Genomic DNA, 15,920 nt, shown 5'->3' with positions numbered 1-15,920 from the left:
AGCTGCGCCTTGCTCCAGAAATCCCAGAGGTCTTGCTGTCGGCCTCCCCAAGCAGAACTTGCAAAGCCTGCATTTGCAAGAGACTGCAATGCTTTTGGTAGAAACAGCCCCTGGGTTTCCTGTTCAAAACACGGGAGCCTTTGCACCAGCAGCAGCAGCGAAAGTGAGAGTCGTCGCGGGGGCAGCACCCCTATAATTAGAGCCTCGTTACCCCCCACGCAACAGCCATTTTTTTACCCCCAGGGCCCCTGCCCGCCTCCTGCACTTACTCGGCTTGCAGCTGGGGTCTTTGCAAAGCGAGGCGGCTCTTCTTTTTCTTCTTCAGCCCCGTTATTTTGCAGAGCCAAGCAGGTCTTTTGCAAGAAGCAGCAACGACCCGGGTCGACCAGCCCCTTGGGGCGAAAAGGTAGAGAGGAGGAACAGGGTCCCGGAAACGCAAGGAGCTTGCAGCCGCTTTGCGAGAGCTGCCAAACGCCGTCGGTATTGCAAAGCGCCTCGCATCACATGAGGGTTTCCCGGGTCATGTGAACAGGCGCCGGCTGATGATGAGACGCGCGTTTCCCGCCGCTGCCCCACCTCTCCCCACACACCGCGGGGATCCCTGCTCGAGGCAAGCGGGGGAGCGGCCGAGGGATTCAAAAATAAGATTAAAATAAGAATAAAAAACAGTGATCTTCGCAAGGCAACTGCAAAAAGAAAGGAAGGAGAAAAGTGGGAGGAGGATGCGTCCTGCCCGCCTCCTCTTTCTCAGGAACTAAGGGGGAGGAGAGAGTCAAGGGAGCGGAGTGGGTGTGTATCTCCAGTCATTTGCTGTCGCTATCTTTTAAAACTTATTAAATAAGGTATAAATATATCTTTTTCTTTTTTTAAGTATAAAGAGAGAGAGGTGGGAACTTGGCTTCCAAGAGGACAAAGGTGCTTTTGCGCAGTGCAGTTTTTGTTTTATCATTTTTATTGTTATGCTGCTATTATGTGATACTATTTTATTGTTCTTAGATATGCTGTAAGTGGCTGGGGAAACCCAGTCAGGTGGGCGGGGTATAAAAAATAATAAAACATTATTATAAGTTCTCTGCCCCGAGGAGATTGCAGTCAGGCAGTTCCGCCCCAGGAGGCGAAGAAGCCTTGGGAACTGCTGGCCTTCAGGAGTCCTCTTGGACCTCTTCCCCCTATAGATCCTAAATGTGTGGCAACAAGTTGTGGGTAGTAGTTTGAAGGGAGGGCGGAGAGGAATATATTTGTTTTGTCGGCCTGCTTTATAAACCATGATTTTTCCACAAGTTTCCATGTGCTCATGTTTGTTGCTGCTTTGCTGCTAGGATTCTAGACCCTTGGAATCGCAGTTCTGAGTTTAGGCCCTGAAGACAGGATTGAATCTAGGGTGGTTTTGTTTTGTTGCTGTTTTTGCTTCACAGAGATTCTCCTTTTATGTATTTATTGGGGAAGCTGGCTTTCTTTTTACAATACTTCTAACTGCGTGTAATCAGCACCGTAGAAATTTATGTATATAATATTATATATATACACACACACACATATGCCATTGGAGGAAACATTTCAGCCCTTCGGTGTTTCGGGAGACGGATTTTCAATGTACATTCTGCACATCAGTGTGGACCTATGGTACTTGTGAGGAACAAAGATTAAAGTATCTTGTAGAATTCTATCAGATATACGGTATATATCTGCACAATCAGAATGAATTTCTGTAACCAAAATGCTTTTTAGAACTGTGCAGCCTGAGCACAGTTAAGAAAAAGAGGTCGAAATCGGCCTCATTAAGAAAAAGAGGTCAGAATAGGCCAATATTTATGTGAACTGTCCCCGGATCAAATTTGCTTCTTTAGGTTTTCAGATTTTAACCTAACTCAAGGTTTGTCACCTGAACTACCCAGATCAACTGCATTATTATTTTTCAGTCCATGGAAAATACGATTTGAGAGCCCTCTTGCCCCAAAATGGCTACTAGACATTGTGTTTTGGTGACTGCAACCTTGGTTTAAGAAGCCATTTAGTCCCTAAACTTCAAATGTTGAGGATAGTATAGTATAAAATTATTTTTTTATTTGCAGAATATGGATAGGTGTTCAGTTCTGCACGGCGTATTGTTGTGAACAGGGATTTTCAACTCTGACAAATAGGAGAGATGGGAAAATTTGTGTTGAGGAAGAGATGAGAGTTTGTTTGTCTCAAATTAGACCGACTATAAATGAGACCAACTTTCGAGAGACGGGAAAATGTGTGCATGAATGTGCGTTGCAGAGTGGGACAGTGTCAGAGCTGTAAAAACATATGTTATATATTTTTTCAGGAAACACGTTCACGATGTCTGGGCGCTCGGTGGTCTCCTTCAGCGCTGTGGATGCGTGCCTTTCGTCTCTGAAAACCTGCCAGTCCAACATAAGTACCGGAATGGACATCGCTACAACCGTTGCTCTGGACCTTGTGGAAAGTAAAAGTGAGTTGTGGGTTTGTTTTGTGTTTTTGGAATGGCTGTCACTTTATTTTCTTTAAAGAAGAAACCCAGCCGGATGGGCGGGGTATAAATAATAAAATTATTAGTATTATTATTATGTTCCACCTTGGACAGACCACATCTGGAATATTGTGTCCAATTCTGGGCACACCACAATTTAAGAAGGAGGTTGACAATCTGGAATGTTTGCAGAGGAGGGCGACCAAGATGATCAAGCCTTATGAGGAGCGGTTGAAGGAGCTGGGTCTGTTTAGCCTGAAAAAGAGGAGACTTCAAATATCTGAAGGGCTGTCATATGGAAGATGAGCAAGCTTGTTTTCTTCCGCACTGGTAGGTAGGACTCGAACCAATGGCTTCATGTTGCAGGAAAGGAGATTCAGATTAAACATTCACAAAAACTTTCCGACAGTTAAGAGCTGTTCAGCAGTAGAACAGACTCCCTCGGAAGGTTATAGATTCTCCTTCCTTGGAGGTTTTTAAGCAGAGGTTGGATGGCCATCTGTCATGGATGCTTTAGCTGAGATTCCTGCATTGCAGGGGGTTGGACTAGATGACCTTTGGGTCCCTTCCAACTCTTAAGATTCTATGATTATAAAGCTTTAGTTGAGAGTTAGAATGCAAATGGGGCCCTTGATAAATTTTCAGTGCCTCCAAACAGCAGTAGCTGTTTAGCTTTGTTGAGTGCACTGCAAAGAAGTCAAGGTAGTGTTTCCTCCTGCCACATAAATTCTCCCCCCTCCATTGCAAATTGCATTTTGACTGACAATCAGAACCAGACATAAATATGATCAAGAATGTGGCTTCTTTTTGTGCTTCTTTTGTATTAGAAATACACAGACAGATAATTACGAAATTATTGTGAGGTTTAATAAGTTAACTGTTTATATTTGGACAGCTTTTCTGCTGTACTTTATTGGAAGGAGAAACACAATCATTTCCTTAATAACAATTTAAACAATTTATTTAACTAAAACAATAACATAGCATATGTTTCCAGGTTTGTTAACTGATGTGGTTAAACTTTTTTTTAAATAACTAGTTAGAGTTACAGCGGAACCTCGGTTTATGCCTACCTCCTTTTACGAACGCTGCGGACCCGGAAGTGTTTACATCCAGGTTCCGCAGCGTCGGATGCGCAGACGCGATCTGTGCAGCTCGTGCATGCGCAAAAGCCACCTGCGCAGTGCGTGCGCAGAAGCACTCTATCGGTGCTTCGTGCACGCGCAGATGCATGCCTTCGACGAGCGGACGCCTCCGTGGAACGGATTGCGTTCACAAACCGAGGTACCACTGTAGTTTTAGCACACATGAAAAACTTAAAACAAATCCTTTTTTTCTTATGGAATAGCCGTTGGACTACAGTATAATGTAACTTAAATAGAAAATTACCTTTAGAAAGATTTTTCCTCCAAAAGCATTTTATTTTAAAAATCCAATTTAACTTTAAAAAATCTGATTTTTTTTAAATTTTGAATTGATTTTTATCCACCGTGGTCTCCTGGGCTTTTAGACTCTCCTTCCCATGCACGTACTATCTGAAACCAAGGGGTGCATTGATTACCCAATATGACATATATTGGCATTATTTTCCACTCCTAATAATGTGAGCCTGAGAAGAGGGACCGTCTTAGAACAGAAGCCACTTTTGAGAGCCTTTTTGTGTAAAGGGCAGGAAAGAAATGCTGCAGATCAGTAAAAATAAATGGATAATAAAGTTTCTGTACGTTTCGAGGCAAGGTAAAGAAGCTGCTGGGTAGAGACTCTATATTATTTTTCCTTTAAAATCCCTGTCTTTCTGTGGGTTTTGAGAGAGGAGAAAAGCAGTGACAAACCTAGACAGCATCTTAAAAAGCAGAGACATCACCTTGCCGACAAAGGTCCGTATAGTTAAAGCTATGGTTTTCCGAGTAGTGATGTATGGAAGTGAGAGCTGGACCATAAAGAAGGCTGATCGCCAAAGAATCGGTGCTTTTGAATGATGGTGCTGGAGGAGACTCTTGAGAGTCCCATGGACTGCAAGAAGATCAAATCTATCCATTCTGAAGGAAATCAGCCCTGAGTGCTCACTGGAAGGACAGATCCTGAAGCTGAGGCTCCAATACTTTGGCCACCTCATGAGAAGAGAAGACTCCCTGGAAAAGACCCTGATGTTGGGAAAGATTGAGGGCACAAGGAGAAGGGGACCTCGAGGATGAGATGGCTGGACAGTGTCCATGGGGTCACGAAGAGTTGGACACAATTAAACGACTAAACAACAAAGATACTGGAAGTAATATATTATGATAGAGCACCAGAGGGAGCTCTTGCCAAAGTTAATCTGCATGGACATGGAAGAATCTAAGTCACTTTGAAATTTAAAGATTTAAGCAGTGCTTTTTTTTCAGGGGGTACTCGAGGCAGTTATGGGCACCTCTTTTTGTTAAAAAGTGTGGCACGTAGTGTAACAACATCACCTATTTTTCGGGAGGTGTGGGTGGAGGAAGAGACCAAGTTAGTAGTTTTTAGTTGAACTGATATGTCGCCTGCTTCTTAATTGATTAACCAACCAGTTTAAATTCAAATGCATTTCCAAATGATCAAAGCCTTAATTTTTCATTTAGATTGATGAAGTGCGAGCAAATTTTATTTCAAACAGGCAAATCCGCTATTTGTTGTTTGAAAGAGAGGCTTCTTTCTTCATATTTTCTGTTTCAGGCCATGTTACAATTAACACGCTGGAGAATCGAAACGAACCCAATAGCCCCATTTTAAACTCCCCCCTCCACCCCAAATAAAATAAAAAACTTTTGGTTGTTTAGAACCCCAAGCTTTGCAGCATTCACATTCCTGTACGCGGAAGGAAAGTTCTGCTGAGTTGAACAGGATTTATTTCCAGGAACATGACTAGAGCGTCACCCTAAATATGTTAATACTGCAGGTGCTTTGTTTATCTTTTTCCCCCATAAGGAACATTATTAAGTTTTGTTTTTTAAAAAAATCATCTACCGCTTGACTGTGAGGAAGCCTCTAAGCAGTTTACAAAAAAAGTACGAAGTAGAACGTTAAAGGTATTGGCAAAAAACAGTTACAATTGAGTCTTAGCTGGGAGAGTGGCTCAGGAACCATACAATACTGTGGACAAATGCCAGTACATTTCACTGTATCCATTGGTTTACTCCTCAGTGTTTAGGATCCCAGCCTGAGCCAGAGTTGTTCCTGCAAAGGAGGTCCACTATGGCAGTTGTATTATTAACAACCTATTTGAAAACAAATTTAAACGTTTGTTTGTTTGGAGCAGGGGTCAGCAAACTTTTTCAGCAGGGGGCCGGTCCACTGTCCCTCAGACCTTGGGGGGGGGGGGCGGACGGACTATATTTTGAAAAAAAAATTGAACAAATTCCTATGCCCCACAAATAACCCAGAGGTGCATTTTAAATAAAAGGACACATTCTACTCATGTAAAAACATGCTGATTCCCGGACCATCTGCGGGCCAGATTTAGAAGGCGATTGGGCTGCATCTGGCCCCCGGGCCTTTAGTTTGCTGATTCAGTCCATTTGGAAAGAGAGTCTGCTGTCCATGTAAGGATCAGCCAAGATCCCACAACATTTACATAGAGGCCTTTGTTGTTGTTTAGTCGTGTCCGACTCTTCGTGACCCCATGGACCATAGCACGCCAGGCACTCCTGTCTTGCACTGCCTCCCGCAGTTTGGTCAAACTCATGTTCGTAGCTTCGAGAACACTGTCCAACCATCTTGTCCTCTGTCGTCCCCTTCTCCTAGTGCCCTCAATCTTTCCCAACATCAGGGTCTTTTCCAGGGAGTCTTCTCTTCTCATGAGGTGGCCAAAGTATTGGAGCCTCAGCTTCACGATCTGTCCTTCCAGGGAGCACTCAGGGCTGATTTCATTCAGAATGGATAGGTTTGATCTTCTAGCAGTCCATGGGACTCTCAAGAGTCTCCTCCAGCACCATAATTCAAAAGCATCAATTCTTCGACGATCAGCCTTCTTTATGGTCCTGTTCTCACTTCCATACATCCCTACTGGGAAAACCATGGCTTGAACTATACGGACCTTTGTCGGCAAGGTGGGGTCTCTGCTTTTTAAGATGCTGTCTAGGTTTGTCATTGCTTTTCTCCCAAGAAGCAGGCGTCTTTTAATTTCGTGACTGCTGTCACCATCTGCAGTGATCATGGAACCCAAGAAAGTAAAATCTCTCACTGCCTCCATTTCTTCCCCTTCTATTTGCCAGGAGGTGATGGGACCAGTGGCCATGATCTTAGTTTTTTTGATGTTGAGCTTCAGACCATATTTTGCGCTCTCCTCTTTCAACCCTCATTAAAAGGTTCTTTAATTCCTCCTCACTTTCTGCCATCAAGGTTGTGTCATCTGCATACTGAGGCCTTAGCACGGAGGCCTTAGCACATAGAGGCCTTCGCAAGGATTAAAGTGGAGTGTCGTGAAAAACGTTTGTTCATTTCCGTGGCAAATATGTCGCACAATTCCACCCCCCTTGTCTTAAATAAAATCCTTTTGTTGTTCTTTTTTTGGAGGCGGGTTTGCTGTCGTGGATTACTATTTAAGATAGTTCGCACCCTTCTGAATACGGTGATTTACAAAAATAAAACAATTAAGCCACAGCGATTGAAAAACAATGCAATCCGAAACGGCAGCCATTAACAAAATATTGGGGGGACGACGACAAAAAACGAGCCACAGAATAATATGTGAAAAGCCTATTGGAATAAAAGAAAATGTTTCTGTTAATAATAGCGTGAGGGGGAATGTCAAATCTGTGTTGTTGCACTCCTTGCTTTGAGTCCTTGCTTTGAGTCCTTGCTTTGAGTCAACTATGCCGTTTGTGTGTCTCTCTGTATCTCCGTGTTGTGTTTATATATATATTACACACACACACATACGCACATAAATAGTATATTTAGCTTTGCATGAAAATGGCAAATTAATAGCAGCAACCCACCCTGCCACCACCCTGGTTTCCAAGAGGAAGCCAGTCAGCAAGATTTAAGCAGCCGAACCAGCTGGAAGAAATTAACTGGTGGAAAAAAAAAGAAAACACAGATGACGTGTATTCGGTCTGGAGTCAGAGAGATTCCTTTATGTAAATATTACGCCTCTGTAGTCCTCCCTGTGTTAGTCACTGCCCTTTGTGTAAATCCTTCCAGAAAGGGAGGCATACCAGGGTCTCTCTCTCTCTCTCTCTCTCCCCCCCCCCCCAGCCATGATCCGGTATTTTTAACCACAGCAGGCTGTGCAAATGTTGATGCCTTCTGAACAGACCCGAAGGGAGGAAAACAATGTTGTGCTAATTGTTCCGTCTTCAGAAGTGTTTCTGCTTGTTGGAAAGATTCCTTCCCCGACCCGTGTGCTGTTCTCGGGGTTGTCCCGACCCTCCAGAGCGGATTTGTGGGTGTCACATGGGGGAAGAGGAGTTGTGGAAGCCCTGTTGCACAATTATTATTATTATTATTTATTAAATTTGTTTGCTGCCTTCCATTCTGTGCTCCCAGGGTTGTCCGCGAATATCAGAACTCCTTGCACTGGCTTCTACTGGTGGGGCAACTTAAGTTGAATCCTGAACCTCTTTCTCGCTAAATAGTGGCCAGCTGGCAAGCTTATGACAAGCAGGGCAGCATATCGACCCCTCCTGCCCATTTTGTTTGTCTCTGGCGTTCGGTATGTACAGTAGAGGCATATTGCTTATTGTAAGGGGGGGAGGGCTTATAGAGAACCCCCCCTTCATCCGAAGCAGCCCGTCTCCCAGCAGTCATGAGAGTGAAGGGTCTGATGGAGGGAGTCAGGAAACGGAGAGGGAGTGCCAGGGCTCTGGCAGCATCCAAGAGCCCCTGCTCCATAGGCAGGAAGAGAGGGAGGCGGAAAGAGAGGACAGGAATCGGTCAGACAGAAGACCCGTCCCCCCCCCCCCGACGCCGGAATTGAGGAGGAGGAGAAAAGGGAGGCGCTTCTCAGTTCCGAGGCTTTTATGTTGGTCCAGAACGCGGTGGAGGGCAGTGCAGGAATCTGACTTGAGCGGGTAGACATGGAATCAGCAGTTCGTTGATGTGCACCAATAAAAAGTCTGAAAGACAAGCATGTGGAAGGTCGTTACTCAAGAGTAGTCACTACAACCCTGACACTTCTGAACAGGTATACTTCCTCATGAAGGCAGAGGACAAATGCATGGCAAAAGATCTGAAATTAGATTTAGTTAAAGAAAATTCAGCGGCATCTGCATCTCTTCTGTAGATCTCATGGCAGCTTTAGAGAGCTGTTTAGAACAGTGGCGTGCGTGTGTGAAACTCATTTCCAGTCTAAATCAGGAACCCTTGCTTCTTCTTTTCATTTAGAATTAAAACATCAGGAGACCCAGCTCAGTCGGCAGAGCGTGAGACTCTTAAGCTCAGGGTTGTGGGTTCGAGCCCCACGTTGGGCAAAAGATTCGTGCGCTGCAGGGGGTTGGACTAGATGACCCACGCGGTCCCTTCCAACTCTGATTCCTTTTTTTTTAAAGAGATTTTTATTAATTTTCAAACAAGAAATACACAAACAAGACATATAATATAACACTGTCCCTTCATTTTCCCTCCACCCACCGGTCCACTTCTGCCACCAGTAGGGCCCGTGTGCTTTAGGAAACAAAGGGGTCCAATTATGAGTTGAGTTCTGCTTCCCCCCTCCCTCCTCCCTCCATATCCCCCCCCTGCCACTGAGAGAACAGGGAGGAAGGAGTTATGGGGATCTGCATCCCCCAACTCTTTCATAATCATATTAATAAACCTAGAAAGAAAAAAAAAGAGAAAGAAAGAAAAGAAAGAAGAAAAAAAAAACAAAAAGAAAATTGGGAAGAGTTCAAACTTCCCAGTTCTTATTATTTTGACATCTTAATTGCGACTCCCTCGGTTGTCTTCCTCATGGTTTTCCTTACAAATTCTGATTACTTGTGGCGAATTTTCCAACTCAGCTTCAAATCTTAATCTTATAATATTAACTCAATCCTCCTCCTTTTTCATGCTGCCCTCCCACAGGTCCCCTCCTGCCACAAGAGGTGCCTGCAGGGTACAGCACTTCCAAGGTTCCATTTCCTCCTCACCCCTCTGCCTCAGAGTAAGGAGTGTTGGGATCCACAGAATGCTGTGTGAAATAGTAAATCTGCAGGCCTGAGTGCACTAGTAAAGTGAAACTGGCTGATGCAATACTTTCTGTAGAAGTGCTGGGTCAGAATGACTCAGCAGTAATGTGCTGTCAGTTGATTGGCTGTCAGTGGTTTAAAAGGGAAACCTATCCAGCAATGTTGGTGGTGGTGTTGTAGAAGGGTGTGGTCAGTGAGAGGTTTAGAGAGTGTATGAACTGCTTGTGTATGAACTGCCTGTAGATATTTGTATATAGCTCACAATAAATATACTGCACTAAAGAAACTGGAACTCTTAACATCTCTGCTAAAGCGCCGTGAAGAAATTCGCGACAGGGTTATGGGCCCAGCACGCTTCCGCTGCGCAAGAGTCCAGGTAGCAGTTGTCTAGCCGTGAGGAGCTGGAGGTGAGCTGAAGGTATGGAGCAGTCCAGAGCTGGCGTGTTGCTAGAGAAGCTGACGGCCACAAACTACAGCGTCTGGTCGGTCCGCATGCAACACTTCCTCAAGCGTGAGGGTTTGTGGAAGGTGGTGGAAACTACGCCACAGTCCCCTGAGGAGGATTGGGACGATGATGAGAAGCTGGCACAAGCGGTGGCCGAGCTAGAAAAGGATGAGAGAGCACTGTCTACTATTGTTCTTGGAGTGGACGATAGCCAGCTTGTCTACGTAACAGATAAGGTGACGGCGAAGGAGGCGTGGGATGCACTCAGGGCTGTCCATGTGCGTGAGACAGCTGGTTCACTGATAACGCTGACCAGGAGAATGTACCGGTGTCGGAAGAAACCGGGCGACTCTCTGGTAAACCACCTAAAGTTCCTAACAGGCTGTTTCCAGGAGCTAGCCTTAAGAGGGAAGCCAGTGGGGGAAGAGGACAAAGTTTTCATAGTCCTGAGTTCCCTTGACGACAGCTATGATATGCTGGTCACTTCTCTCGAGTCGGTGGAGGCTGATAAGCTGACCCTGGAATACATCACCGGGCGGTTGTATGCAGAGGAGGACAGGCGTGCCGAGCGAAAGATGACCTCAGCCCAGCTGTTGGAGCATCCCAGAGGGAACCACAGCCGGGAGGAGCAGAGGTGCCAGCAGCCAGAGAATGAGCCAGGAGGAGCTGCTGCAGACCAGCCGGTGGTCAACAAAGTAAAAAGGTGTTTTTGCTGCAAGTCCAGTGCACATCTGCTTCGGGACTGCCTGAAAAAACACCAAAAACAGCAGAAGCACAGGAGGCAGCAGAGAGAGTCTACCGCCTGGGTGTCTGCAGATGGTCAAGAAAATGAAGAGCTGTGGGTTCTGGACAGTGGAGCTTCTCAAACTTTTTGTAAAAGAAAAGCATTGCTGACTGATGCTAGGGCTTCAAACAAAAAACATGTAAGTCTTGCTACAGGCCAGAAAGCTAATGTGGTTTGTGAGGGGGAGGTTGTGTTCCCACAACTGGGACACACATTCAGGAATGTGTTGTGTGTGCCTAGTTTGCAAAACAATCTCCTAAGCATTCCTGACTTGGCAAAAGCAGGCTTTGAAGTAAACTTTGTGGGAGACCAGTGCCAGATAAAGAAAAATGGGGCAGTGTTGGCAAATGCTGACCTTAGAACTAATATGTATGTATTACGGAGTGAGTCTAAGGTTGCAAATGTGCAAAATGTCCCAACCCACAATATGTGTATTCATCTCCTGCATAGACGCATGGCTCATGCTAGCTTTAAGGTGCTGAACAAAACGTTGGAGTTGTGTGGGGGGATGAAAAACATTAAGAGTTGTAGTAAGTACTTGGACTGCAATATTTGCAAGGAGGTTAAGAGTAGGGCTTGCCCAGTAGCAAGAGCAAGCCAGAGAGAAACCAAAAGACCACTGGAGTTGATTCATGCCGATGTAACAGGTCCTTTTCCACCAAGTGTCTCCCGTAATAAGTATTGCTTAATTCTGGTGGATGACTACTCTAGGTTTGGCTGGGTCTACCCATTAAAGCAAAAGTCTGAAGTGCCCCACACTTTGAAGTTCTGGGTAAGAAGGGTAGAAAGGCAACTTGGCCAAAAGGTGTTTTCTATTCAGACAGACAGGGGAGGTGAATTTATGGCAAACTCTCTAAGAGACTGGTTGCGAACCCAAGGGATTAAACATAGGCTTGCCAATGTGGCAACTCCTCAAGAGAATGGTGTAGCAGAGCGTAGGGGAGGAGTTTTGCAGACACAAATGAAAGCATTGTTAGCAGATGCAGATCTTCCAATTAAATATTGGGCTGAGAGTATTAAAACAGCTAATTATATTGGGAATCGCCTATGGTCAAGTGTATTAGATGATATACCCTACAAGGTTCTCTATAACAAAAGTCCCAGTTTGCAACATTTGAGAATCTTTGGAACAAAGGCATGGGTGGATATACCTGTGAAAAATCGAAGAAAAGGTGGAAAAAGAGCACAGCAGTTGTTATTTCTTGGGTATGAAAGCGGAACAAAAGCTTACCGGTTTGAAAACGATAAAAACCTTTTGAGTTTTAGTCGGTCAGCCAGTTTTAATGAGCAAAGAAATTGGCCCAAGATACATGCAAACCAATTGCCAGAAAGTGTTTTACTGCCGAGTGTATCTGATAAGGCAGTTGAAACAAAGCTAAGAATTGGCAGCTCTCCCAGTAAAGTTGAAAGGGAGGAGGTAAAGACTGAGCAACTTTCTCCAACTACTCGAGTGGAGCAAGGGGAAAAAGAAAGTGTAACCAGGACAGGAGGAGGTAAATCTCCAGTGTCAATCCACCCCAAAAGCAGTCCTGAAGGTAGCCCAGGGAGTGAGATTAATGAACCTAGGAGGTCTGAGAGAAGTAATAAAGGTCAACCTCCAGCCCGTTATGGGTTCACAGACAGCATAAATCAGGTGTGTGTAATTGAGCCAGAAAACTTTGAAGAACTGCAAGAGTTACCTACTCTAGAGAAAGAGGCGTGGTTAAAGGCAATGCAGGCAGAGTATGACTCTTTGCTAAACAACAGTGTGTTTGTACCTGCAGAATTGCCTAAAGGTAAAAAGCCCATAAGCTGTAGATGGGTTTTTAAAGTGAAAACGCTGGCTGATGGTAGTTGCCAAAGGAAAGCCAGGCTAGTTGCCAGAGGCTTTACGCAAAAGAAACTGATTCACTATGATGAAGTCTTTGCCCCAACAACAAAATCTGAAACAGTAAAATCAGTTTTAGCAATGGCAAGCCTGAGGGGGTTAAAAGTTAATCATTTTGATGTTGCCTCAGCATATTTAAATGCTCCCATTGATGCAGAGGTGTATTTGCAGCAAATACCAGGTTATGAGCTGGAAAGAGACAGCATGGTCTTAAAGCTGCAGAGGGCACTATATGGTTTACACCAAAGTGCACGTCTATGGCATGAATGCATAGACACAACTTTGAAAAAGATAGGATTCAAACAAAGCCTGGCTGATTCCTGTTTATATTCAGCAACAGTACAAGGAAGCGTTTGTTATTTACTTTTGTATGTTGATGATATTTGTCTAATAACAACTGCACAAAAGCAAGTGTCTTGGTTCATGAACAACCTAGGTAACAAGTACAAACTGAAGCATTTGGGAGAAATCCAAAATTACTTAGGAGTAGAGGTTCAGAGGAATGAAGAGGGTGTCTACTCCCTAAGTCAGAAGGAAAAGATTGAAAAATTACTGAAGACATATGGAATGGAAAGGGCAAATGAGGCTGACACTCCCATAACTACACAGTATAAAAATGAACCAGAGGGGCAGAAATGTGAGAATGCAACAGCATTTCATTCTTTGTTGGGTTCTCTGTTATATTTAAGTTGCTGGACGAGACCTGACATAACATTGGCAGTGCACATGTTAAGCCAAAGAAGTGCAGACCCAGCTCAGAGAGATTGGGTAGCACTTAAAAGAATCCTGAGGTATCTGAAAGGCACAAAAGATTACAAACTGGTGCTAGATACAGGGTGTGATCAACAAGTATATGCATATGCTGATGCCAGCTGGGGAGACAGAGAAAATGGAAAATCTACCACTGGCTATGCCATATATATTGGAAATGCCCTGGTTCAATGGAAAAGCCTCAAGCAAACGTTTGTTGCCACAAGTACTTGTGAAGCAGAGTACTCAGCCATAAGCGAATGTGTGTCACAAATAGAGTGGTTTGCTTGCCTAACAAAAGAACTAGGAATACCTTCAGAAATGCCAATCACTGTGCTCAGTGATAACATGGCAGCACAGCAGCTTGCCAACCAACAGAACTTTAAGAGCAAAAGTAAACATATTGCAATAAGATATGGCAATGTTAAAAATGCTTTGGAAAGAAATGTGTTAAAAGTACAACATTGTAACACAAAATGTAATGTGGCAGACTTATATACAAAATGTTTGGATGCTTCTAAATTTCGAGACTTAAGAGAATTGTTAGGTCTCAAGCCTTTGACTTAAGGAGGAGTGTTGGGATCCACAGAATGCTGTGTGAAATAGTAAATCTGCAGGCCTGAGTGCACTAGTAAAGTGAAACTGGCTGATGCAATACTTTCTGTAGAAGTGCTGGGTCAGAATGACTCAGCAGTAATGTGCTGTCAGTTGATTGGCTGTCAGTGGTTTAAAAGGGAAACCTATCCAGCAATGTTGGTGGTGGTGTTGTAGAAGGGTGTGGTCAGTGAGAGGTTTAGAGAGTGTATGAACTGCTTGTGTATGAACTGCCTGTAGATATTTGTATATAGCTCACAATAAATATACTGCACTAAAGAAACTGGAACTCTTAACATCTCTGCTAAAGCGCCGTGAAGAAATTCGCGACAAGGAGAGGGGGGCAGGCAGCTTTCTGCCTAAACACCTCACTTAACCTGCAATAATTTACAGTAACTTAAAAATTCTTTCCAAGCCATTCTTATACTCCCTTAAGGAAACATAACACTTTTTTCCCTTTCTTTTTTACATTCCATCTCCTCTCCCTAAGTCTTTTTCCCCCAATTGGTTCAGCATTTCCATTGTCATGCCAAGATTTCGAAGACCTTCTTTCAGAAACCAAAACAATACCTTTTAACTAAAGTTTTTACCCCACACCCATTCTTTCCCAAGTCCATCTCCAGGCCTTTGCCCCCCCTGCCCCTGTCCTTCCCATCCCTCAAACACCCCACCCCACATTTTAACCCCTCCAGAATCTTCAAATCCATTAAACTTTAAATCCCTTAGTCTCTCATCTTCTTGTTCTGGTTGTTTTTCTTCCTTTTGGAAGTCATATCTTGCTTCATCCCAAACAAATTTGTCACAGTCCAAGTCCTCTTCCAATTGTTTCTCCTCACACACAGTCTCAGAATCAGCAGTCTCCAAATTTAAATTTAAATTATCCTCTAAGTCCTGGACTTGGACTTCAATCTCAACTGGTGGTAAGTTGGGATGTTGCCATTCCTTGTAGAAATCTTCCCATGACAGCAAGTAGTTCAGTACAGTCTCCTGGAAGGCTCGAGACAGCTTTGTTTTCATACCTCTCGTAACCGCAGATAAACAGGGGGTAGGGAACAATGGGTACTGGAAAATTCCTCTCTCAGACGATCGACTCCATTTTGGCTGTTCTTTTTCTTGATTCTTAACTCAGTCCCAAATCCATTCTTACTTCCAATTTAAATAGTTCTTTCACCTTTACAAACAATTTTTCCTGTTCACAGCAATGCAATCAATCCACCCGGTCTTTTAACAGTTTGACAGCTTTGACAGCTGTCAAAACACTCTTCCCCTTAATGCCGCTGTACCTCAAGGGGTGCCGGACTCGGGGGCTGAGATGGTTCCAAAAAGTCTTTTTTCCCTCTCGGGACCACAGTTTCAAATTCTTTCGGTTACAGGTAGGTAGCCGTGTTGGTCTGGATCGAAGTAAAATAAAAAAATTCCTTCAGTAGCACCTTAAAGACCAACTAAGTTTTTATTTTGGTATGAGCTTTCGTGTGAAGAAGTGTGCATGCACACGAAAGCTCATACCAAAATAAAAACTTAGTTGGTCTTTAAGGTGCTACTGAAGGAATTTTTTTATTTTACTTCAAATTCTTTCGTTATTCAGCTTTGGATTTTTTTCCCAAACGCCTCCCAGTTTCCCATTAGGAAGAGACCGGCTTCCGTTTCTTTAAGTCTCCTATTTTCCAATCAGCAAATTTAGAATCCCGATCAAAGTTCCACTTACTTCTTTAGGAATCTTTAGTATCAAATCGGAAGAATCCGCCGCTTGCCGGGTCAGGACTCGGAGCTTCGCTTCCCGGAGGTAAGATGTGGCCCAAAATGGCTCCCGCGGTTCAACCCCACCGGCTCACGATCGCTCTATTGAGCTCTCGGGCGGCGGGGGATCCGCCAAACGG

At 44.2% G+C, this 15,920-nt stretch overlaps 2 protein-coding genes across 3 annotated transcripts in view; one reads left to right on the top strand and one right to left on the bottom strand.

Moving 5' to 3' along the window:
* WASHC5 (WASH complex subunit 5) overlaps positions 1-558 on the bottom strand; it is a 46,988-nt gene extending 46,430 nt beyond the window's left edge. The window contains exon 1 of the mRNA XM_060277622.1: positions 270-558. The gene's annotated coding sequence lies outside the window, so the exon portion shown is untranslated. The remainder of the gene's footprint in view (positions 1-269) is intronic.
* An 18-nt stretch (positions 559-576) lies between these two features.
* NSMCE2 (NSE2 (MMS21) homolog, SMC5-SMC6 complex SUMO ligase) overlaps positions 577-15,920 on the top strand; it is a 222,341-nt gene continuing 206,997 nt past the window's right edge. The window contains exons 1-2 of one of the 2 annotated variants that reach the window (XM_060277624.1): positions 577-842; positions 2,312-2,458. In XM_060277624.1, coding sequence (XP_060133607.1) covers positions 2,326-2,458 — 133 coding nt within the window. In that variant the 5' untranslated portion in view covers positions 577-842; positions 2,312-2,325. The remainder of the gene's footprint in view (positions 843-2,311; positions 2,459-15,920) is intronic. The other variant, XM_060277623.1, reaches the window with a different exon arrangement.

This window comes from Zootoca vivipara, chromosome 8, assembly GCF_963506605.1.
Source record: "Zootoca vivipara chromosome 8, rZooViv1.1, whole genome shotgun sequence".
Taxonomy (NCBI): Eukaryota; Metazoa; Chordata; class Lepidosauria; order Squamata; family Lacertidae; genus Zootoca; species Zootoca vivipara.
This window is presented reverse-complemented; position numbering and strand designations above follow the sequence as displayed.